Genomic DNA, 26508 nt, shown 5'->3' on the forward strand with positions numbered 1-26508 from the left:
CTTGCAATAAGACGGTCCTTGATCAACTTTAAATGAGCGTAAAAAAAACGTGAACTAGTAATGTAATAATTAGTTCTTATCCATCGTCGTATATTAACCTCTTTTATGCAACTTGAATGATAATACGTACGTTTAATGAATGAAAAATAACGAATTTAAAACAAAACAAATTGGTATAATCTCTGAAAGGTTATTTCAAATGAAGCTTAATTAACTACTGCTGTTTGGCATATTCAAATTTGGTGAGAGAAGATCAAAAGTGACTTCATGTTTTTGCCCAGTGTTAGTGTTGTATGCAGTAACTCTTATTTCTGTCTCTCCGAAAATAATGGATTCTTCGATTTCTGTATTTGCCCATAGTTCGGAATTCATTAATGGTACTGTCAAAGTACCAATTTTGACACACTCCTTATCGTCCACGTATTTCGGGTCCTTCTGGTTTGTGATAAAGACGCCGCACTCCAGCAATTTGTCCCCCTGTCTGAGCGTCCGGAAAAAGAAGGATTTCTTAAACCCGGGTTCTATTGGCTCTCCTATAGAGACGAATTTTAAAAATACATCCTTACATCTTTCTTCTCTATTTATCAACTGTTTCTTCTGAGGTGAATGAATTGATTTGTCGAATTTTGGCCATGTTTGAATTCCATAGGTATATCTAGCGACTCGGCGCGAAATCAGATCTTTGTGGTGACCGAAAAAGACAGCTCCTTTCAAAACAGCAAGTCCTGCTTCGTACGGAACCACCAACCGCTTATTTCCAAAATGTCGCTCGAGTTTGTTTATCACTAAATCGCACTCGGAGAAACCACCAACCATCAAAATGACGTCAACGTCCGACTCCAGATCGTTCTTAAACATTTTGGATAAATGCATAACGAGTTCCTCAATTGGTGGATTAAATAAATTCTTGTAGAAATCAATGGGAAGCACAAGTTTTCCTCCTGAACTATATATACCATTACTATTGTGTTTCGATTTTTTTATCAATGCATTCATTATTGTATCTGCTACACCTGTCAATTCCGTTTTCTCTTTAACTATTTCAGTCAAAGCCAGGGGTATTCTGAGGTGCACCTTGTCTGTTTCCTTTGCCGTTATTTGCTCTCTTTTCTTGACTTCAAACCCTTGCCAGAATTCTACATAGTCTACTATGTAATCTAAATCATCTTTGAAAGTCTTTAACACTCCATCGCCAAAGATATCCTTTAAGAAATTCCTGTAGGCATCATCCACACGTGTCCCGCCCCATTTTCCACCACTTGCTGGTACCAACTCTGCTAATGTTCCATTGTCTTGTAGTTGATGCACAGTAATGTCTGCAGTTCCACCTTCAAAATTCAAATAATAATAATAAATAAATAAATGAAAAAAATAGAAAATCAGTATATACCACCCAGGGGTGCATGAGCCGAGTTGCATGGGATACATTGTAAAGCCAGGAATGATGTGGCATATTTATAATTGTGAAGAACTAATTTCAGTTTTAAACTTTTCGAGTTACTGTCCAGAAACCATATTTGTCTGAAGTTTTCAATCTATATTCGGTCACTGTGACTTTGACCTTTGTTCTCCAAAATCAATAGAGGCCTTGCTTTGTTGGTATCCAACAATATATCCAAGTTTCATTTGATTCAAATTAAAAATTTTCGAGTCATCCTCCGGAAACCAATTTTTTTTGGAATTTTAAATATATTTTCGGTCACTGTGACCTTGACCTTTGACCTATTTTCTCCAAATAGGGTCTGTAAGTCTCGTTTGGTTTCACTTTCGGTTTTACTACTTCCGGGTACAACATGTGGAATATATAAAGTCGTAACAGAGAATCGGCGCTAATATGTAATTTGGTGCATTGTTAAGCGATCGGCTGCATACATGAGACTGGGAAAACCCTGCCATGTAGTCTATTTAGGTTCCTAGTCGATGCTACAGTAAGGAAGCGGTGGATACAAAAATGTAGGTACGTAATATTATCACAATTCAACGAATAATCATGTCAAATTAACACACGTGTGTATAAACTGACAGAATATACTGGACGTGTTGTTTATATATTTCAGAGGGGGTAGGCCTACAAAAGATTTTGACAGACGAACTGGTATAAACAATACATTTCATTACAAATTATATTACAAGCGAACTTCTTTACTTTTGTGCGAATTCGGACGTTATTATTATCTGACTTTCATCTTCGGTGCAATTTATGTGATTACTGTCAGTTGGTATTTAAGCTATATTTCATTTGTACGTGTAATGGTGTTGGGAATGGAGTGCGAATGCAAAGAATATTTCTGTATTTAGATATATTCAACATTATTGATTATTTTATGATTTTAACAAGATCATTCACTATCTAAGAGCATTTTACCATTACCACCCCTCTCCTCTCAATATACATGTAATGTTTATAATCATTAATTTCCGGTATTGAATATGGCTGCTTCGAACCCTTTGGCATGGATTTAGAATGTAGAATAATACGCTACATGTAAGAATAAAAAACAAAAGAAAGACCAGAAAAGAACATGCACATTCCTTTTAGCTCACCGGGACGACTATCCGGAGAGCTACATGTATTGTAATGACCCCAGTGTTGGCGTCGGCGCCACTTTAAGGAAACATCTTAACCTGGGTTATATCTTCTAAACCAAGGGGGTAGGGTTTTGATATATCCCATATTGAGTCCCCATGAAGAGACCTTTGATGTGGTACCAAGACTTTCGACCTTGTGACCTTGACCTATTTTTTTTTTTAAAAACTTCAACCTGGGCTATGTCTTTTGAACCAATAGGGATAAGGCTTTGATATTTTACATACAGTATATAGATGCCTCATGAAGAGACCTTTGTTTTGGTTTGACCTAACGACCTCTGCCTTGAACTTTGACGTACTGTTCAAAAACTTTATCTTGGTTATATCTTTTGAACCAAGAGTGATAGATCTTTGATGTTTCAAACATAGATGTCATTTCTTTTGTTACCAGAATTATCAACGTCGACCTTGGACTTTGACCTATTTTTCAAAAACTTTTAACCATTTGAACAAACGGTTAGGTACAGTCATCTGACAACTCTTGTTTATATGTACATATTAAGCATGTTATTTAATTGTTTAAGGGTTGCTGCTCAATTTTATTCTGGGTACTTCATTTGTTAAAGTTTGATGACATCTAAAAATTCCTAACCACAAAGTACTTTTTATCTAAATTGTACCTGACTTCATATGACGTGTTAACTGTCCCGAGGAAAAGATAAAGATTTGGGGTATTATACTGTGGATATTTATTAAGTTCTGTCTTCACACAAGTTTTACCTTTGAACTTAAAGCACGTCAGTCTTTAAATTGGTCTTAAATGTTACTATGGCAACAATTTTATTTGTTTTAGAATATCAAGATTGTGACTCTCATACAACTTTTCAAAAGTTACATTGCTGTCTGGCTTAGTATTTGCGATTGAGTTTGATTATTTCAGAATGTTTTCAATAACCAGTCAGATTTTAAAAAAATAGATTTATCCTTATTGTATCCATGGGAAAAGCAAATCTATGAAGAAATATAATCCAATTGCTTGTGGTATATTTAAGTCTCTGTAGGACCACAAACTAGTGATTTGTACTAATCTTGCTATCCTGTCTAAATAAAGAATTTATTATATATAGCATAATATAAATTGGCATGAAATTTGCTTTTAAAAATTGCATTTTAAAAGTACACAAATATCAATTTTGTTAAATTACAACTATTCATACGATGCATATTTTTTTTTAGAAACGTTATTTTTTCAAATTTTGCAATTTGTCACCATGGCAACCAGGACCCATAGCAACAAAAAATGATTGATACATACATGTACTTCTGGTCATCTGATGTGAAATCATAAAATTATGTAAGACTTAATAAGATAACAAGGACCATGCATGGCAAACAGGTTTAGGTGGCTACCAGAATAAAAGCTCTACAAGCAGGAAAAAATGCCCAACTTGAAGTGTTAATATATTTACTATAATCGAGAGTCCAAAGACAGATTTTTGATATATCGTAAATATACTTCTTCTCTATAAGATGAAAGTAATTTTGAATAAATCAAAGCGTTACTTTTTGACTACTAGTTGATTCAAAAGTTATCATTTTCTGCAATTTATCAAAATCTGGAATCGTGCCAAATTTGTGCACTTAAACGGAAGTAAAATTTTAGATTCCCACTAAACAATATGAATATGCATATCCAGTTGTTTTATAAACTGTGTCAATTTTTAAAAATCCATTTTCTATAACCTGTTAGAATTTTTAAATAGAAAGGGTAAAATATACATAATTTTACTCTTTTGTCAGAACAAAAGTGCTATTTTTAGTAACATGGCTGCAAATCCCTATCCAATGACTACACCCCCGAAAAAAATATGCCAAAGTATTTGATATTGATGTACTTTATTACACTCAAAATATGATGTTGATCCGACAACCTTGCTTCCATCACATTTTGCATGGTTTTCTCGTAGACAAGCTCTTAAGACGTAAACATAACCTTCGACAAATGCTGAAACATTTGGAAGTGAGAATCATGGGTCTTTAGGATATGACCTTAAGAACAGAGGTCCCGTAATTTGATTAAAATCAGATTCTTTGATACACTCACGTAGACCGTTACACAAAGACCTGAAGAAACCCCATGGAGGGTGATTTGTTTTTCAATATTCATGAGAATTTTGACAAATAAGACGCGTTTTTCGGTCGTTCGAGGAAAACGGACGTGGAACTGAAAGTAGTTGTTGAAAAGATGCTGCTGTTCTTTTAATAATATCAAAAAGTTAAAAATGGAGTAAATACATGCAGATATCAAATGCAATGTTGAAAGAAAAGATTGTATAGCTGTACTACTTTGGACGGGCTATGGAAAGTAATTACCTTACTAAATCTTAATTTCTGTGAAAAGAATTTCACAGCATGCTGATGTGCGAGAGAAAATGATCGCGTTTTGTCCGCTTGTTGCTTTAATGAAAGATCAGGTGACACGCATCTCCAGTATCCCAGTTATGGGTGTACAAACGTTCGACAGCGGCACCGGCATCTTGTTATGCATCAACTCGGTGTTCATTACTGAAATATGTAAAGAACTAAAAATACCCTACCCGTCAACTTCCAAGATAGTGCAAGTTGCATTCATATGTCGATTCGATATATCCCTGTGAACTCGTAATAAAAGACACCTCAGAGTCGTCCACTTCATACTAAGATATTTGTTTTATTGGAAATAGATATTAACAACAAATTAACAACTCAACTTTATGACACACAGGATGACTTCAGCTTCTGCATCGTCAACTTCCCATATTTGTGTAATAATATGCCATTATCACCTGCATATCATCATGGTGTTTATATATCTCAACTGATTCGATATGCAAGAGCTTGTTCTGCGTATGGTCAGTTTTTAAATCAAGGCAGGCTACTGACAAACAAATTGATGGTGCAGGGGTTTCAACAGTCTCGTTTAAAGTCAGCATTTCGCAAAATCTAGGGTCGTTATAACGATCTTGATTGCCAGTACAACCTATCATTGGGTCAAATGATGTCTGACTTGTTTCATACCGATTGTTAGGCCGTTCTTGGCACACTGAGTTTGACTATGGGTAAATCCGTTTTCCTTATCAAGATATAGGGCTCACGGCGGGTGTGACCGGTCGACAGGGGATGCTTACTCCTCCTAGGCACCTGGTTAATGACGTTTCAATGAGTGAAAAAGTATCGACGGGATGTAAAGCAAACAAACAAACAATTGCATGTTTCCTCGTGAATGTGCTGCAGTTGTAAACAATGCGTGTATGAATCTTGATAAATATAGTACGTCTATTTTAACGTCTGGAAATTCCGACAGAAATGAAAATACGTATAGAATGTAAATATAAGTTAATACCTCATGTATTTTCAAAAATGAATTATATTTCTTAATTGATTGTATATCACTTTTGTTTACAATTAGTATGAGAGTACATGCACATGGTTTTTTTTTTTTCAGTACGAGAGTACATGCACATGCTTTTTTAATGTCAGAATATCTGAAAACATTCTTAATTAGTGGAGTCAAGTTTCGAAAGTCATTAAGTATAGCATGATCACTACTGTTAAAACGAAAATGGCCCGACACTGCAAATACTTAAACATTATCCTAATAATTCTTTCTATGACTGGATTTGGTATCAAATATCATTACGTTCAAGCACCTATCTTTTGCTAGAATATTTCAACTTCTCCATCGTATAGATATTGCTCTGAAAGCAAAATTATTTCCCAAAAATAAGCCATATACCGGTGTTTTAGATTCAACCATCACAAAAACGAATGAACAAATGCATGGATTTCAAAGTTGTTAGTATTTAAGAAATGCTATACGTTTGTACTTGCCTCCAATATCAATAACCATATATTTAATGCCTGGCCCCCTTGTCCAGTTGCCAAGTGCTTTCTCGGTTTTGGCGGCATCAAAATGCATCAATTGGCAATAAATGGATGCTGCTTCCGGTTCCAATGCAATTTGAAGTTGATGATCAGGTATTCCAGCCTTATATACAATTAATATGATAACATGTTACGAAATTATGTATTTCACAGAAGGTAAGCTATAAAAGTTGTAAATATCATATTATACATGTAATTGATATTTTTATAAGCGTTAAGCGTTTCCATAACCCGTCGGAAGTACAGCTATACAATCTTTTCTTTGTATTGATGCATTCGATATATGTATTTACTCCATTCTTAACTCTTTGATAGTAAAGAATGGCAGTAACTTTCACTTCGACGTTCATCTTCCTCAAACGGCCAAAAAGCCGTCAGATTGGTGAAAATTTTCAAAAATATTGCAAACAGAAAGACCACCAGGAAATGGCCCTCCATAGGGTTTCACTGAGGAAGCACATCGGTAATTGTCCATTCAAAATGAATTTAGTAAATTGTAGTTCAATTAATTTAAAAGAATTATTTTCATGCGTGATTGTTCCCATTTCCCCTAATGCTTTTCTCTTAATTTGTGTACTCCTGATTAGGAAATCTTGTGTAATTTGTAGAAATAATCAATTGTTTACAAAGGAACTATTTGATATTGGTAGTTGAGGCTACTTACTGAGATGCAGGTTGTTTACACACATGTAAAAAACAAAAACACGTGGATTTGAGGGTAGTCTTTCTTGCGGGTAAAAAGAAATAGAAATACCGAGTAGGGTGTTGTTTTTCCGGTGTCGGCAGACGAGACAGGCAACATAGAAACATTTCCGACTGCGCTATTTGGCATCAATTAAGCAGATACTGGTTTTAATGATTTTTCTTCTGTTATAGTGATACATGTATATAGCGAAAATAATTACCGGGGGATACCTTTTTCAAGACATTTTCCTTTATCTGTATTGTCTTCTCCAAATTCTATGGTCGTTATAACGATCTAGTTTGCCAATACAACCTATCATTGGGTCTGACGTGTTTCATACCGATTGTTAGACCGTTCTTAGCACACTGATTTTGACTACGGATAACTCCGTTTACCTGATCAAGATGTAGAGCTCACGGCGTGTGTGACCGGTCAACAGGGGATGCTTACTCCTCCTAGGCACCTGATGCCACCTCTTGTATATCCAGAGATCCGTGTTTGCCCAAGTTTCTATTTTGTATTGCTTATATAGGAATTATGAGATTGATCACTGTACGTTATTTTCACCTTCCATATATATATATATATATATATATATATATATATATATATAATATATATATACTGGTAAATATAAGTATACGTCTCTGTACTAGTTAGAATTCTGTAAGAACTGATTGTCCATTTTTTACTAAGTTTATCAATTAATGTGAACTCGGTATGTTTGTTTAAAATGTGCTGTATGATGTACATCTTCTGTAATAAAGAAACTGAACTGATATATCCCCGTGTGTTTTGACCAATCAACAACTTCGAACAACTTAAAGTTACAAATCAATAAAGTTGGTTATGAGCAAAATAAATAACTAATTTACAAATTACAAGATTTGATCATGTAGAGCGAATATTTTGCAATGTAAATAAGATATGGCATACTTTTACAGCGGCTTCCCTCATGAACATTTTTGCTGTGTCGTCCCATATCGCTGGTACTGTTAAAACAAAGTCAATATCTTTTACTTCCACTTTTCCCCCCAGTGTGCTGTTAGACAACACACCCAAAAGGTGGTCCTTGAGATATTTGATACAGTGAGTGAAAATCGGCATAGCTTCCATTTCCCGCTCGTTCTCATCTTTGCACATTGATTTTCGGTGAACTCTCTGTTAAATAAGAAACGTAAGTAAATGTTTACAAAGAAAATTGTTGATTTATTAATTTTGTTCAATTGTGGCAAAATTCACGATGAAGGCACTTGGTATATAAATTAATCTTTTTTAGAACATACCGGTATTGAGTAAGATATTTGGGGGAAAACCTGAGGTATAACTATCGGCAAACACTGATATCGGAAATCGCAGGACATGCGTCAATTCAATTCATTTATTCACTTAAACCATTCACAATAGTACATGAGGTACATACATGTAAATGTAATTCTATAAACAATATCACCAAGGGTACAATCATATGAATAATACATGCACATATATGTCCACATATAGAGGTGGAGACATAATGCATAAAAAGAGACTCGGGAATTTGATAAATATACGGTACATGTTAGGACGGACAGCAGACTATCTCCTGGATTTTAGAAATAAATATACATATATAGTTTCTTAATGTTTTAAAGTTTGTTGTCATTAATTCTCTAACTGTCAGTGTATTTGGTATATGACAATATCTTAAGCCAAAACTACCTTCCGTAAAGTGAATTGAGATGATCACTGTTCGTTATCTTCACCTTTCATTACAGAGTGTGCACTTTCTATCAATTGCTGCAATTCCATACCACATACCTACTTCTATGGGCAAAAATGATCGTTTGTTGTTCTGAATTTAACTAGAGGTTTCCAAATTTTTTTTCGAAAGAATGCTTAAATATTTCTGGAAGTCAAAGTTTAGTTTAAATTTTTATAGATTTACCCTTTCATGAATTATTTATATCAAATGTCCACTTCTGTATAAACTGGTCTTTTGTTTAATTATAGCAGTAATCCATTTGACATTAAACATTACAGAGCACCACCCTGTCTAAATATTAGAAAAACCACAGGAATCTAAAACATTTCTTATAAAAATAACCCATGAGTTCACATTTTCATTATTATACATGTATCGATTAAATAAATATCTACATACGGTAAACTAAGTTTTATTTTCTTGGCCTTGAAACATTTTTTACCAATACGAGATAATCCTTTGAGTACTGGTATATAGTAACAGACAGGGGAAAACTACTGGCTTCACCATAGACCATATTTGCAAGCGTACTATTTTTCAGACATAAAATATACTTCAGAATTTTTTTAAAGTAATCTTTCGATAACATCCTTTTCGTAACCCCAAATTTCAGAGCCACAGAGTAGCAATGACATTACTACATTATTAAACTGATGTTCTACATGTAATGGTAAACTGAATTGTCTTATTTTTCTAATAATACCATACATTGTTTTCTGTGCTTGATCGACTAGATGTGTTTTGGCTTTACAAAAAGATCCATTTCTAGAAAATACAATGCCTAAATATTTGAATTCATTCACACTTTCAACAACATTTGTGTTGTAATAAAGAATATTTCTAAGCTTAGGGCCTTTTGTGAACAATTATACCTTTGTTTTCTCAACATTTAAATTCAATTTTCATTGAGAACAGTGCACATAAAACTCATCTAATGCTTTTTGAAGGTCATCTGCGGTCTCGGACATAATAACTGTATCATCAGCATAAAATAACATAGAAAGCTTTAGGTATAAAAAACGACTCATGTTTGTTAGAAGTATTAAAACTTTGTAAACAACAATATTTTTCTATCAAAATCTCTTTAAGGTCATTAATATAAATAGACAAGGGGATAAATTTTCACCTTGGCGAGCTCCGACATTACAACAGAAGCAATCTGATGACATACCGTCTATACTTATCTTAGATTTGATTCCTCTCCATATATATATTTCGTATAAAAGTATAATATTTTCCCTAAATTCCATGTTCTAATAGCTCATACCAAAGACCATTTCTCAAGACTGTATCAAACGCTTGCTTGAAATCTACAAAAGCACAAAATAATTTTTCTTCCTACTGAGTAAAGAACGCGATAAAAATTGCAGAGTTAAAATATGGTCTAGAGTAGAATTTTTTTTAAAATCTAAAACCTTCATGACTTTCATTAATAAGATTAATTCCGTGTGGATAGGCTTTTAAGCGCTTACTCAAAATACAAGTAAATAGTTTACCAAGGCAGCTAAGCAATGTAATAGGTCTATAGTGTTCTGGCTGATTCGGGTCACCTTTACTCTTAAAAATGAGTTTAACAATTCCTATTGACCACTCTTCTGGTACAAAACCGTTGTCGTAAATCAAATTAAATAGTTTTCTGACTGTTAGTCCCTGAGGGTCTCTACAGCCTAGTAGCTAAGTACTTCGTTACTAGCTTGAAAATACGGATGTATATTTAATTGCTGTTATAAAGTTTAGAAATTTATTTCAAAATTAAGGATTATCTCCCTCACGCATAGCTTTTATCCTTAGACGAATTTGACTCCACTTTTTTGGCACACTGTTTATCCCTATAATAGCTCTAAAACTTCATTGCTATTTCGGATTTCAAACATTTCGGTTGAGCATCACTGAAGAGACATTATTTGTCGAAATGCGCATCTGGTGCATCAAAATTGGTACCATATAAGTTTTACTGTAAAGAATACCGAAATTGTCGTAGAAACATGTTAATTAATTACCAAATCCTGTCCCGTTGCTTTATTATTTATAAGTTTCTTAACAGCTTCTTTAATTTCTTCATCGCCGATTGGGAAGTTGAGAAAATCATCCGTGTTTGCCCAACTCTCTATTTTGTATTGCTTATAGGAGTTACGAGATTGATCACTGTTCGTTATCTTCACCTTTCACGTCAGTACGTGTATCTGTTAAACTCTCAGTATTATTCACCTTGAACTTCGCATTCATTGATACCTTTCAAAAAATGAATTATTGGAATTTAACGTAGTTTAAGTTATATATATGAATAATCAATTACATGTATATGTTCCAAAATATTGAATCCAAGGGGAATGACTCTGTTTTCATTAAATTATTTATCAAGTCCATTATGCGATATATTTCTATCAATCTTCACAAACATTTTGTATATTATTTAAAGAAACAGTTTCATGAAATTATTATGAATACTATTATATCGTTTCACATGTAACCACTTTTTGTGAAATTTTGTTAATGCTTTTTTAAGGAAAATTGCAATTTTTTGACGTTGATAACAGGGATATGTGTGCTTATTGATATTTTTTTTATTGATAGCGCAGCATACTTATATTTTATCATTTTTATTTGTTAATAAAGATACATTATTTGAAGAATTAATAATCAAATATAAGATTGACTCTATAATTCTACAGGGGTGGAGTTACTTTACTTTCCTCATTTTTCGCGTTATATCGGTCTTCTATTTTTTAATACAGTCATCCATTATATTCTTATAATTTTTACTTGTTATTCTAAAAGTTGTTTTTTTCACCTGTTTTATATTCAGAATAAATTCGTGTGGCTGAATGGAATTGTTTCCTTGCTGATCTACATTCGCGGTCAAACCACGGTTTATTTTACATGCACATGTTCGGATTGGGGGTAAACAATACTAAATGTTTCTTTAGTAGCATCAGAAAAGGCATTGCAAAAAAAACCAACAAAAAAACCCCAAAAAACCAAAAACAACAACAACAACAACAACAAAAAAGCGAACGATAGTAGTGTTTCATCGCCTAACTTCTGGTCATTTTTTAAAAGTTGTAATTTCTAAATGATTTTTTATGTCAATATAGACGTTTACACTGTACATGTGTATAACGAAAAGAGACAACTCTATAATTTTGTTTAAAATCGCGTAATGATATTATTGTAGAATCTAGCATGTTTGTTAATGCTAAAACTGTTGAAAATAATACGAATAGTAATATGGGGGGGGAAAATAGTCGAAAGAGATGTTTTGATGACGATCATTATATGAAACGTAAGCAGTTTAACAAGTCTAAAATATTATTGTGTTCGTACAACTGTTGCTTATTTAGATATGGTCAGTAATAGTAAAGAGTACAAGAAAACTTTACAAAAGCAGTTCTCAGAGTTTCGGAAACCATTTACTGATAAATTAAGAAGTCTACGTACTTCTGATCCTAAGGCATATTGGAATACGCTAAATAGAGGTTGTGATAAACAAACTAGCCTGGATACTGTTAGTAAGGTTCTTCTTATGTATTTTGTAATCATTTCAAGAATCTCAATATCGTTCAGGATGTTGATATTGTTCTGCTTGATAATATTAGTGAACATGATATTGAACTTAATCAAGTAATTGGTAAAAAGGGAGTTTTTGAGGCTGTTAAAAGTCTCTTAAAAATAATAAAACATGTGGTGGTGGTCATATATCAAATGAAGTTTTGAAGCACTCAGTTGATAAGCTTATGCCTATTTTTGTACAGATTTTTAATGTTGTATTTGAAAGTGGTATAATACCTAGTACATGGTTTTAAGGTTACATTTGTCAAATTTATAAAAATAAAGGTAATAAAGCTGATGTAGATAACTATAGAGGTATTAAAATTTTAAATTGTTTTGGCAAGTTATTTACGTGCATACTCATGCAATAATAGCTTGTTTAATTACTTAGAAAATTTAGGGTTACTCAGTACGACTGATCATATACTAATTCCGAAGGAAAAAGTTGTATTTGCGCGTTTATTGATTATCGTAAAGCTTTTGACTCTATAAACAGAATCATGTTATATGGCAAAATTACTACGTACGTCTATCGATGGCAAAATACTAATTTTTATTTGTAATCCCGTGGGGATCCGGGTTAGAATAGATCCTCAGTACCCCCTTGTTTGTCGTAAGAGTCGACTAAATGGGGCGGTCCTTCGGATGAGACCGTAAAAACCGACGCCCCGTGTCACAGCAGGTGTGGCACGATAAAGATCCCTCCCTGCTCAATGACCATAAGCGCCGAGCATAGGCTTTAATTTTGCAACCCTTCACCGGCAGTGGTGACGTCTCCATATGAATGAAATATTCTCGAGAGGGACGTTAAACAATATTCAATCAAAATTTATATGAGAATTCCAAATCTTGTGTTAGAGATAGTTCTATTTGTTCAGATTTTTTTCACTTCAAATATTGGAGTTAAAATGTACTGTCTTCATGAAAGGTGTAAATTATTGTCAAAATGCTTAACTGCAAATGAGGTTAAACTATTAAAAATGAAGATTAACTATAAAAATAATTTTATTTACTCAATAATATAAAGTAAATCAACAAAATATATGGTTATTTATTTATATCATTAAGCATTTTAAAATATATGACGTTTTAAAGCCTGATTTCAAGGAACATTTTCTATGCCCTAATCTAAAGGAGTTGTAGAATAGAGCTATTTATTAATTAATACTGGTATTTAAGTTAATGATTAATTACTAATGAATTCTACTTTGCGTTAAAAAATGTCATTAGCAAAATTGCAAAACTTTTAAAAAATATACGATTTGAAAATGTAGGCGGGAATCCAGAGTTATCGTGCGTATTTCTTTCACTCGTTTTATTACAAATGTTTCCTGGGTTAAAAACACCTATTCTTCTCGCTAGATAATCCAAATTACGTTCAATGGATTTAACGTCCGCAGTTCTGTTTTGTCCTGGGGCCATAATTTTACACATGCCAAGGCTAAATTTCACCTGTAGTAACATTCGTCGATGATTGTACAATGTTACAGTTTAATACCGTAAAAGAAATTGGGCAGAAGCCTGCTACATGTAACTGATGCCATAGCCGAAAACCGCGTGAAAATAGCTTTATAAATGAGTTAAGACGTTTAATTGAAATTAAGTGACAACAAGGAAATTGCAAAATTCTTCAATATCAAAATCTTGTAAAAAAGCGAACATGTAGTGTATACACTGGACCATACGTAATCGACTGCGTTACTAGTCTTACATGTCATGCCGCCTGTGTGTTTGTCTATTCGGCTATTTACAATATACATTTAATTTTTTTTTTTTTTTTTTTTTTTTTTTTTTTTTTTAACAAAAGTCTACGAGTTTATCTAGTTATATCCAAAATTATTTACATGAGAGTTTTGAACTTTCCTTTCAAGTGGGATATTACAAGTTTCAAAACCCTGTGAACAAGCCTGAACATGCAGCTACACCACTACAATAAATATCTTCACATATATTCAGTTGCGTTAAAAATTCATCCCGTGATATAAATACACCGCACCCACCCGATTTGTAAACAAATGGGACCGCGAATGACTTTGGAGCTCGCATACTTCCGCCAGAGTTTGTTAGTCTCTATACGAAGAGGCCTCGACGGGGGAGTTTGGATTATCAGTTACATGTATATATAGGGCAATGTACTTGCATGCGAATATAAGACTACAATCAATAGAAAGAATTAAACAATTCAGAGCAAATAAAATGGAATTAGACGGAATCCGAAAACGTAATTATCATTAAATGTCAACTTATGATTTCACGACGTTACAAACCTGGGTCATAGTTGTTTTCAAAATCATTTTGAATCGATAAAAGTAATAATACTCCTTGCAAGTTCTTCCCTCTTCATCTTTGTCAGTTGCAATGTCTGAGTAGGTTTTCTCCGCTTCATACCCAAAGGAATTGAGAGTTTTGTCCGGGTTGAGAAGTAAAGCTGTTGGCGCTTTGTACGAGGCTAACTGACCGCCTTCCCACTTATTCATTAACACTTTTGCCCAGTTTGATTTGAAAGAGTAGGCATAGCCCGAATATGTGGTTCCAAAATCTATAGCTGCCACCAAAAGTCGGGACGATGAAGATTTTCTTTCTTCTGACATTTTAACTTTACCAGTTCATGTACCGCATAATGACGCGAGAATAGGTTCATGTACTTTCGTTTCATTTACAGTGTTAAATGGCCACCCGTTCGTGACATTCTTCTTTCTACACTTCAATATTATCGCTTAACACGAGCTTTGCCACAGCATACTCGCGTCTAATAACTTTCAAATAGGTCTTGAACTCGAGCTGTAACTTCAGATAGTATCCGTTTTTGATGTTTTAAATTTTCTATCATGCTGCTTTATGTGTTTCATGAATACAATACAAATTGTGACCCATCGGGATCCGGGTTAGAATATATCCCCAGTATCCCTTGATTGGTCGTAGGAGGCGACTAAATGGGACGGTCCTTCGGATGAGACCACTAAAAAAAAAAACCCGAAAAAAACAAAAAAACCGATATCTTATGTCACAGCAGGTGTGGCACGATAAAGATCCCTTCCTGCTCAGTGACCATAAGCGCCGAGCATAGGCCTAAATTTTGCAGCCCTTCAACACCAATGGTGACGTCTCCATATGAGTGAAAGATCCTCGAAAGGGACGTTAATTAAACATTATACAATGAATCATATCAATTGTTAGACCGTGCTTTATACACTGATTTTGACTGCGGATTACTCTGTTTACCTGATCAAGATATAGGGCTCACAGCAGGTGTGACCGGTTGACAGGGATGCTTACTCCTCCTATGCACTTGGTCCCACCTCTGGTATATCCAGGGGTCTGTTTAAAATTTTGCCCAACTTTTAATTTGAATTCTTTATATAGGAGTTGTGAGATTGATCACTATTTGTTATCTTCATTTTTTTCATCATATAATGAAACAAATATTGACATTTTCTTGGCCCATACAAATGTTTTGATTCTGGAAAACGTGTAAATGCCGGACTCACCTGCGGCTTTTATATCAATCGATGTTTCGACTCATTTACGTAATAGACTACTTATTTCCACAATTTTAACATTCAAGTGTGCGTCCTTTGTAAAGAAATCAACACTCACACGCTGTCAATCCAAATTGCCATCATTACAATTTGTAAAAAATAAAATGAATACAAAATTAAATTTAAATAAAAACTGACATAATTCTTCAGTAGGAATCTCACTGGCAGATGGAATTTCATCCCTGCAAGTGCCAGCTACAATGTAATTACACACATGTATTAAGAATGACCATTAAACATGTTGTCTTGCAGAGAATAAGTCAACATTCACGGGAACGAGGGTTTCCAGACATTAGGGGGACCCGTGGACACGACCTAGAGGTAGTGAACTCAACTAGGAATACATTAGAATCTTAACTGTAATCATCGAATAGACACCACAAAGAAGACAAATTCTGGAGTAAGATTTCATATTACAACGCCAAGTTCGTATACTTTACCATTTTTAAAAATAATATAACCATAAATTAAATAATTGTGTTTGTACAGTGTAGAACCCTATGGAGCGCCAAATTAACATAAACTCAAATAATTGAAGATAATTATCTTCAATTATTTGAAGATATCATCAATTCAATTATTGCTGTCGTTAATTGAATCAATGCGCTCATTAAATCAATTATTGCTCTCTTCAAATGAATTAATGCGCGCTTCAAATCAATTATTGCTCTCATCAATGGAATTAATGCGCGCAATAATCAATTTAGTAGAAATATTCCTCGCATAAATTAATTTAGAGCTCGGTATTAAATAATTTGATGATCTCTTTAATTCAATTGAAGATATCTTTAAATCATTTACAATGCTTTTGTATAAGGAATTAATTAATGCGCACATCAATTCTTTTAAAGAGATCAACAATTCAATTAAAGATATCATTAATTCAATTGTGTATATGTTGAATTGAAGATATCTTTAATTATATAGTTGCTCTCTCTAAAAGAATTATTGCTCTCTTCAAAGGAATTAAAGATATCATTAAGTCAATTGAAGAGAGCAATAATAGAATTAATGCGCGCATTAAATCAATTATTGCTCTCATCAAATGAAATAGTGCGCGCATCAATTCAATTAATGCTCTCATACGTGTACGATTACAAAGTTCATGCCAGATCAAATAGAATGTCTTCATAGTCTGACATAATAACTTTAAAAACATATTAATCACATTAATTACAAGAAAAGTTCTTGTGTTGGATGTGCATATAGGTTTTTCCCTTCACAGTTCTTGCGATTGATGCTTTATATCGGTCAGATTTGGCAAATTTAGTAGTTTCTCTCCCTCACATAGTTTAATAAGTTCGTCTGTTTTCTTGTAAGAATAATCAATTCCTAAATTTGACTTTAGAATTTTAATCAGTGTTGTGGTTTGCAGTCGGTTATAATATGTATTCGATACCATAATTTATATTACGTATGCCTAAGTAATGTGTAAAACTTGCATTATGTTGTCCCGGTAGCACGACTATACGCGCCTTTAATTTGAAGAGTTCCACTAATGGAAATGATAAGTATTAGTGATGATTATGAAATTAGCATGCATTGATTCCGTTGCCCAGCTCTGGCCATATGAAGGTTCCCCATTCATGTCATTTTGAATAAAAATCTAAACTCCGAAAGTAAAGAAACTATACTCCCTAAAGTAATTAATGTAACCCCAAAAGCATGCTTTGCAATATTTTGTCTTTTTGATTAAGAAAGAAAAAGGAATTATGATAATACAGTCTTTAATCGTCTTGATGATGAAATGATGTTAAAATTGGTCGTTTCTCTTCGGATTACATTTGTACATATAAATAACATATGACTACCCGTGGGGATCCGGGTTAGAATAGGTCCTCAGTACCCCTTGCTTGTCGTAGAAGGCGACTAAATGGGGCGGTCTTTCGGATGAGACCGCAAAAACCGAGGTCCCGTGTCGCAGCAGGTGTGGCATGATAAAGATCCCCTCCCTGCTCAAAGGACATAAGCGCCGAGCATAGGCCTAAATTTTGCAGCCCTTCACCGGCAATAGTGACGTCTCCATATGAGTGAAATATTCTCGAGAGGGACGTTAACACTATTCAATCAATCAATCAATCAACATATGACTACTTTAAATTACACTTCGTATGCATTAGTAGCCTACACTGCATCAAAATAATAATTAAATTGTGAAATTATTCAATTAATTCAATAACAAATATGCTTCAACAACCGAAGTTTAAAAAGAAGCACACTATTTATAGTGTATAGGCCTATATTAAAGTGGATTGAAATATTGCAAAAGAGTGTGTGTACTACACATGTATAGGCCTAGTTATACAAGTAATATGTAGGGTGACACAATACAATGCGCATATAAATGCACCATATATGCAAGTGCGATTTATTATACCCCCCGCAACAAGTTGTGGGGGGGGGGGGTATACTGGAATCGGGTTGTCCGTCTGTCTGTCCGTCCGTCCGTCCGTCCGTCCGTCCGTCCGTCCGTCTGTAGACGCAATGGTTTCCGGACTCTAAAGCATTATCCTTTCCACCTACCGTCACCGTATCATATATATGGACTACCCATGGGATGAAGATGTTCCCTATCGATTTTGGGGTCAAAAGGTCAAAGGTCATGCGCACTGGACATCGAAGTAGTAATATGGTTTCCGGGCTCTAAAGCGTTATCCTTTCCACCTACAGTCACCATATCATACATATGGACTACCCATGGGATGAAGATGTTCCCTATCGATTTGGGGGTCAAAAGGTCAAAGTTAAAGCGCACTGGACATCGAAGTAGCAATATGGTTTCCAGGCTCTAAAGCGTTATCCTTTCCACCTACAGTCACCATATCATACATATGGACTACCCATGGGATGAAGATGTTCCCTATCAATTTTGGGGTCAAAAGGTCAAAGGTCATGCGCACTGGACATCGAAGTAGCAATATGGTTTCCATTTGAATTCTTTAATGGCTTTTTTCATCGCATGGAGATGCTGTGTTCCTAGATACCTTTTGGATCATAATACTGAAGTTTTACCTATTACCTACACCCTTTGGGAGATTGGGGTAAGCGGGGGGTATTCTTAGTGAGCATTGCTCACAGTACCTCTTGTTTAAGTTACCTTAGATATCTAGAACTCAGTCTGGTTCAATATTGTCCATGTTTAATGCTAAAGCGTGGACGTTCGGTATACCGCATGATCAGCGACCGTGTTCAGGTTTCGGCATTTATAAAACGTACTAGATTTACAGCGTTTTGGTATCTGTAAACTCTGGTTCAGTACCTTCTCTATGATATTCCCAGAAAAAAGTTATTCGATTCTTATTTAAGAGGTCATAAACAGTTATCACAATAAGTTTGATGTCATCTTATCGACTATTTAGAGAGAAATCATGTAAAAATTGTTATCCGGGACTTTCGGTCGTACTACATTTACCGCTTGCCGTTAATTTGCATGTATCACAGTGTCACACGGCTACCCGCGTTTTCTCAGTTTCAACGTTTAGACCTCCTAGTAAGACGCCAGAACAATGGATTTGATACAAGATCCTGTAATGAAAAAATTTATACAGGTAATTCACATATATGTAATACTTTTTCCTTCGAAAATAAACCACCCAAACAGTATTGTCCATGTTTAGGGCGAGAAGTCGGCTACAATCTGACAATGTAAACAACCACTGAGCTACGCAAATTGCGAGCGTAGCGAAGCTCAGTGGTTGTTGTTTACATGGTAGACCTTTACAGATAGAACTGTCGACTCCTGTGATATTGGTAACCTCAGACTATATCACTGAGCAAACACAGCAACACCTCTAGACCTACTAGAAACAAGTCTTTGGACTGGACCTGTATTTTACCAGGTTGGGAAACTTCCTTTACAGTGAGATATTCTTGCGAAAACACGATTATTCTTCTCTAGTGAGAGTAAATATATCCCGTACAACCGAGAAAAAAACACTCGTGGAGTACATGAAAAGAAGAAAAATATAAATGCTAAAACGTCTGATACTTCTGCAAATATATGAATCAAAACAAAAACACTTATGATGTGTATTGGATTTCAGACTCCTTCCCTCGTATGCAGCAACTTTGATATGCAATTTCTTAACTGTATTGTCAATTTTATAGAGACAATTCCAGGGTTGTAAATTAACTTTTTCAAGCACTAGTCCGTACGGACTAGTCACTACTGATGTTCACTAGTCCGCAAAGCATTTCACTAGTCTGTCCAGTATATCATATTAAATGATCTTCATTTTATTCAATAATATTTAATGAAACCAAACACATCACAACTGCAAGCAATTCAGTTTCTGACACCTACATAAGAAAAAGACCACCATACTTTATTTTGCATTCAAGATCTTCAGAAGCACACAGTAACCTCCGAGTTAATCCTTTTATAAACGTCCATAAGTGTATTCGATATCGACGTTCGAGGACTGTTGTTTTCGTGCTCAGTTCTTTAGAGTCACAGGAGTCGAAATTTTATCAATAAAGTCAATAAAATTCACTCGATTGACCAAGCCATGAGCTATAGTGTTACGATCTCCTGTGTTAGAGTCGCGAATGCCGAGAACATGTGCGCACAAACGTGCTTGTTCTTGGATGACTTTACTTGCAGTTCTTGCACCTCGAACCAGTTCTCGTGATGCGTACTAAGGATGTCATAGTCATGCAAACACTTAACCATACAGGTAATTTACCATAAGTTCAAACATCTAAGAGACTCAGACAAATCTTGCTAAAATCTTAACCAATTCAAGATTGATTTCCAGATTTTCACTAGTCCATACGGACTAGAGAGTTTAGTAGTCCGACACGTTTTTTACTAGTCTCAGACTTACGGATATGAGGTAATTTCGAACCCAGCAATTCACTTTGTGTTGAGTGTGTGTCGCACTTATTCAGCATTGCATGGAATTTGCCATTATTTTTAATATTATTTTCAATAAAGACACCAAAACGCCTGTTTATGGTAATATTTGCTGTCTTGCTAAAGAGGGATAAACCTGATTTAGCAAGAATATCTTGCTATGGGGGAAGTGTTCCCAACCTGTTTAGCATCAATGACATTATACACAACCTACAAAGGAGAAAACTAGCAGACAGACACACAACTTACCATGTTGTATAAAATTGTCCATGAAAAAGTGGCGAGACATAAAACAGACAGACTTGCTCTCACGCAACATGCTAGTATATGTATTGTACACTCATTCCAAATTCCATCAAGTAGAACTCAAATTAGGCAAAATTCATTCTTTCCATGCACTATTAAAAACTTTCATTATGTCTCTCATGGACACAGTAATGAGCAACTTGGTTGAGTTGATTGTTCAAAGCATCTGTTCAGATTTACCTCATCAATACTAGTTTATGTCTTGAATTCAATTGTAAATAGTTTTAACTATTAATCATTTGGTTTATCGCTACCCCATTCTTGAGTAATATAATCTTCAACAAGTTGAAGGCAATCACTCATCAGAATCACAAAATGAAATAGCTGGTTTTGTCTTCTTCAGAGTTTGAATTTTTATATACCCGTTTTTTGCGTGAGAGGGAGAGCGCGTCTGTCTGTTTTATGTCTCGCCACTTTTTCATGGTATTGCGATTGCGTGTTCATCTGTTTCTGTTTCCATTTTTCTGTCACATCAAGCTGTTTATCTTCTCTATGGGGCACCCTATATGTATATATAAACACCCTATATCATGGTGAAATTTTTGTACATATCACCTCTTGCAGGAGTTTTGCTCCTTTATTTGAAATATAATGGAGGGTACATGATTTGTCCATCTAACAATTTGCTGGTGGTCTGATAGCTCTGTTGGTAGAGCACCTAACTAGGGATTCTAGAGGCCCCAAGTTTGAATCCTGGTCTGTTGCATTTTCTCCCTTCCTGTTACATATGGTGCCATAGATCAGCCCCTTGAACTGACAGGTGGAAATGCAAATACCTGCCTGGGGATAAAGAGGTTGATTTCTTTAAGGTGTGAAGAATTTTAGGAGGGAGGAATGTGGCGGTCAGACAGGTTTGATCGCTGATGGCTCATTGGTAGAGCACTTGACTAGAGATTGAGGGGCCCAGGTTTGAATCCCAGTCTGGTCTGTTGCATTTTCTTCCGTTACACAGTAAATGTCATCTCCAAATGGAGGTATTGAGTTAAAAGTATAGTCCCTGGGCATTTAAAAGTGCTGGCATTTATGGCTCAGTAAAAGCCCAAGTACTCTCTATAAAGTCTATAAGAAAAAATACAGGGCATCAAGTTTCCTATAAATTCCTATATTTGGGGGTTATTCCTATAAATTCCTATATTTCCACAAAAATTCCTATAATCCTGTGAAATTCCTATATTTTGAAACAATGAAAGTTGTAATTCCTGTTAACTTGTGAATAAAAGGGGAGTGTAATGAGTGGAGGAGAAGGCTTAAAAGTCCAGAAGTTCTTTGTTTTTCTTGTCGTATATATTCCTATATTTCTGAGAAAAAGGTGCTATATTTCTGAGGTATGTCCTATATTTTTTGGACCAAAATTCACTTGCCACCCTGAAAATAACAAAATATGTAATATTACATTTTGCTGATTTTTATTCACAGGGTGAACAACAGAAACAGAAGTTTCAGGACACAGTTAAACAACTGACTGAAGAATGTTTCGATTTTTGTGTCACTTCACCAGGTAGCAAACTAGGATCCTCTGCAGAGCATTGTATTGTAAACTGTGTAGAACGATTCATTGATACCACAAACTTTGTTGCCAATCGTATACAGCGGTCTGCTCAGTCATCAAGTTCTTCCTCCGGCTTTGTCTGATTCTGTTGTCTTAATGAACTGCTGTTCACATATTCATATAATAAAATATTCATGAATCTTAAGTGCACTTGTATGTAATGAGATCATATTTATGAGTGTCTAAAGGGAATGACTGCTCAAGATGTATATTCTTGTATACAAGTTCTACTGAGGTTAATGTAAAGGATGACCTACATGTGTATCCAGTTTGGAAATAGTTTAAATTTGATCTTAGTTTTGTCAACCATTTACACGATATGAAATCTAATGATATGAAAGCAACTACACAGGAATTGGAGCTGGGAGACACACACCCCATTTATTAGCTCACCTGAGCTGAAAGCTCAAATGAGCTTTTCTGATCGCCTGTAGTCCGTTGTCTGTCTGTCCGTCTGTAAACTTTTTGACATTTTCAACCTCTTCTCCACTACTACTGGGCCAGTTTCAACCAAACTTGGCCAAAAGCATCCTTTGGTGAAGGGCTTTCAAGTTTGTTCAAATGAAGGGGCATGTTCCTTTCAAAGGGGAGATAATCACAAAAATGCAAAAATAGAGTGGGGTCATTTAAAAATCTTCTAAAGAACCACTGGGCCAGAAGAGCTGAGATTTACATGAAAGCTTCCAGACACAGTGCAGATTCAAGTTTGCTCAAATCATGGCCCCCGGGGGTTGGATGATGGGGGGGGGGGGGGGGGGGGGGGGCACAATTACGATCAATGTTTTACATAGAAATATATAGTGAAAATCATTAAAAATCTTCTGAAAAATCACTGGGCCAGAAAATTTTACATTCACATGAAAGCTTTCTGATATAGTCCAGATTTAATTTTGAAGAAATCATGGCCCCTGGGAATAGGTTGGGGTCACAATAGGTATCAAAGTTTTACATGCGAATATATAGGGAAAATCTTTAAATATGAGCCAAGGTGACTCAGGTGAGCGATGTGGCCCATGGGCCTCTTGTTACACATGTTTCATTATTAGAGTTCTATCCAGCTTTTTTTTTTTTTTTTTTTAAAAATGCAGTCATGAGCTTTTCAGGGGGGGGGGGGGTTGGCATTAAAATTGATTGATTACTGATTTTTATATACAATCATGTATATTGTACGAGTTTTACCATTATAGAGAATGACTTGAATAAATATATATAAAATGGTTTACCGAGATATGTTAGAAATCTCATTCAATTTTCATGTAGTTTCTATAACATGTGCAACTGAAGGGAAATTTTTACCTTGGGAAGGGGAAATATTCATTTGTTGTCAAAGGGGGAAAGGTACTGTTTACTGGTAGTAAAAACCTAGATAAGTTCCTGTATTATTATGTGAACACAGTTACACTAACTTATCCAGTTTGTGTTATATATTGTTGAATTGTTAAAGACCTAAGCAAAATAGTGTATGTGTCTGTCACTGCAACAAAATTGATCTTCAATATAAACATTATACTAGTACAGGAACTGTCCTAATTCATTCCATCCTCTTTAAGGATACATTAAAAATACATTGTACTGTTTATTAGATGTAAGTACCATATTCAATTTCGCATGTACTTCCAAACACTACATTGTCAGACTGAATTCCTATGACCTTGACCTCAAGTAGGTTCATGCCAAATGTAAGGTCACACTGAACAATATTACATGTAGTATTAAAAGATTGAACGTAAAATATTTGAATATGACTTCTAAGAATAACAATTTTTCCTCCATATGACCTTGGAATTATACAGATAACTTTGGGATAAAGATCATGAGACCACAAGTGTTTAAAGTAGATTTATTCTGCATTGAGTGTGAAAATCTGGAGTTTTTCTGCTCTTAAAGATATGGCCTTGACAAGTTTGATGCATGTACCTTTTCTCTGTGACTGTCCAAATGTACTAGTACTTGGGTCAGGATATTTCTATGTTAGAAACTACTTTTTATGTCAAATATGAGCTTACATTGTTTATTGTAAAGATATAATCTGAACAGGAATCAGACAAACACTTTATTCTAAAATTAACCTTGATATATTCATAAGCAACCTTTCGTGTCTTGTGTGTAGTTTTTCTGCTTAAAGTACATGTTCCACGACATCCTCCAAATGACTCTGGGTTTGGACAAAACGTCCTGAACAACCTCTGTCTCGAGTATGAACATTTTATCTCGCCATGTTGTAAACAAAGTGTAATATGAAAATTATGCAAAACTGAAATAGTCTTCACTTTCTCAAATTTGAAAGAATCCTTAAAAATCCTCAGATGCAAATTCTTGGAAAAAATCATTTGTATCAGAGAAAATCCAAGACAAAAAATTGTTGATGGACAATCTCCAAACTTCGCTTGTGTCAGCAATGATGCTGAAAACTCGCAACAGATAAAATTTTGGTTTGTAGAGTTTAATCACAACTTCGTTTCACATTTAAATGTACATTATAGTAGCAGGTATATTATACGATTAAACATTCTTTTTGAAGAATTTATCGATGTGTAAACTCCGGACATTTTACTCACAAACTGAATAAAAGTGCGAAGCACTTTTATGTTAAGTTTGTGAGTAAAATGTCCGGAGTTTACACATCGATAAATTCTTCAAAAAGAATGTTTGATTCTTATAATTCCAATTCATTCACTTTATTAACAATTGCAAAAATTTGAATAGTTTCCCCGCACTATGTTATTTGTTTTCAGGTGTGTATGAATACATCGCATTTTCGGGTTTATTGATGTATAAACTCTTGTTCAGCTTTATTTTTGTCCAATCAAAACAATTGTAATAAATAACATTGGAATTATAGTGTAATATACTGCATATAATAATGAGTGAAACTTAAAACAGTATGTAGAAGCTAAATATATGGAGCGCCAAATTAACATAAACTCAAATAATTGAAGATATCTTCAATTATTTGAAGATATCATCAATTCAATTATTGCTCTCTTTAATTGAATTAATGCGCGCATTAAATCAATTATTGCTCTCATTAATTCAATTGATGAGAGCATCAATTGAATTAATGAGAGCAATAATTGATTTAATTGAATTAATGAGAGCAATAATAGATTTGATGCTCGCATTAATTCAATTATTGCTCTCTTCAATTCAATTGATGAGAGCATCAATTTCGTAGAAATATTGCTCGCATTAATTGATTTGGAGCTCGGTATAAATAATTTGATGATCTCTTTAATTCAATTGAAGATATCTTTAATTATTTACAATGCTTTTGTATAAGGGATTAATGCGCGCATCAATTCTTTTAAAGAGAGCAACAATTCAATTAAAGAGATCATCAATTCAATTGTGGATTTGTTGAATTGAAGATATCTTTAATTATATAGTTGCTCTCTCTAAAAGAATTATTGCTGTCTTCAAATGAATTAAAGTTATCATTAATTCAATTGAAGAGAGCAATAATTGAATTAATGCGCGCATTAAATCCATTATTGCTCTCATGAAATGAATTAATGCGCGCATCAATTTAATTATTGCTCTCATCAATTGATTTAATGTGCGCATTATATCAATTATTGCTCTCTTCAATTGAATTGTAGCGCGCATCAATTCAATTGTTGATATCATTAATTCATTTGAAGAGATCATTAATTCAATTAAAGTGCGCATCAATTCAACAGAAGAATTTATACTATCATCAATTCATTTAATGCGCGCAATAATTCAGAATTGAAGATATCATTAATTATTTGAAGAGATCTTTAATTAAATTGTTGCGCGCATCAAATGAACTGATGATATCTTCAAATAATTGAAGATATCTTCAAT

General features: G+C 34.4%; 3 protein-coding genes across 6 annotated transcripts in view; 2 read left to right on the plus strand and 1 right to left on the minus strand.

Annotated features, from left to right (window-relative positions):
• The window catches only part of LOC125680523 (60 kDa neurofilament protein-like), a 64611-nt gene that overhangs the window by 22111 nt on the left and 15992 nt on the right, over positions 1-26508 (plus strand). The window contains exon 1 of one of the 4 annotated variants that reach the window (XR_008799927.1): positions 16228-16370. The exons of the other annotated variants lie outside the window; for them this stretch is intronic. The gene's annotated coding sequence lies outside the window, so the exon portion shown is untranslated. Of the gene's footprint in view, positions 1-16227; positions 16371-26508 lie in introns of those variants that run through there. 4 annotated transcript variants of the gene reach the window in all.
• On the minus strand, positions 118-15096 carry LOC125680514 (heat shock 70 kDa protein 12A-like). Its single transcript, XM_056153929.1, has 4 exons — positions 14699-15096; positions 8075-8299; positions 6400-6556; positions 118-1328 (listed from the first exon to the last, which is right to left on the minus strand). The coding sequence occupies exons 1-4, from the start codon at positions 15020-15022 to the stop codon at positions 211-213; spliced, it is 1824 nt and encodes a 607-aa protein (XP_056009904.1). The 5' UTR covers positions 15023-15096; the 3' UTR covers positions 118-210.
• LOC125680519 (mitochondrial import inner membrane translocase subunit Tim8 A-like) lies at positions 19375-22825 on the plus strand. Its single transcript, XM_048920187.2, has 2 exons — positions 19375-19518; positions 22548-22825. The coding sequence occupies exons 1-2, from the start codon at positions 19477-19479 to the stop codon at positions 22761-22763; spliced, it is 258 nt and encodes an 85-aa protein (XP_048776144.1). The 5' UTR covers positions 19375-19476; the 3' UTR covers positions 22764-22825.

This window comes from Ostrea edulis, chromosome 2, assembly GCF_947568905.1.
Source record: "Ostrea edulis chromosome 2, xbOstEdul1.1, whole genome shotgun sequence".
NCBI lineage: Eukaryota > Metazoa > Mollusca > Bivalvia > Ostreida > Ostreidae > Ostrea > Ostrea edulis.

Bases quoted from the DNA above. Each gene is read 5' to 3' on its own strand.
- LOC125680519 (XM_048920187.2), top strand. From the start codon at position 19,477: ATGGATTTGATACAAGATCCTGTAATGAAAAAATTTATACAG. The intron at 19,519-22,547 runs GTAATTCACATA...TTTTATTCACAG, and splicing joins TAATGAAAAAATTTATACAG to GGTGAACAACAGAAACAGAA.
- LOC125680514 (XM_056153929.1), bottom strand. From the start codon at position 15,022: ATGTCAGAAGAAAGAAAATCTTCATCGTCCCGACTTTTGGTGGCAGCT. The intron at 6,557-8,074 runs GTATGCCATATC...ATTGTATATAAG, and splicing joins TGAGGGAAGCCGCTGTAAAA to GCTGGAATACCTGATCATCA. The intron at 1,329-6,399 runs GCAAGTACAAAC...TGAATTTTGAAG, and splicing joins TATGGTTATTGATATTGGAG to GTGGAACTGCAGACATTACT.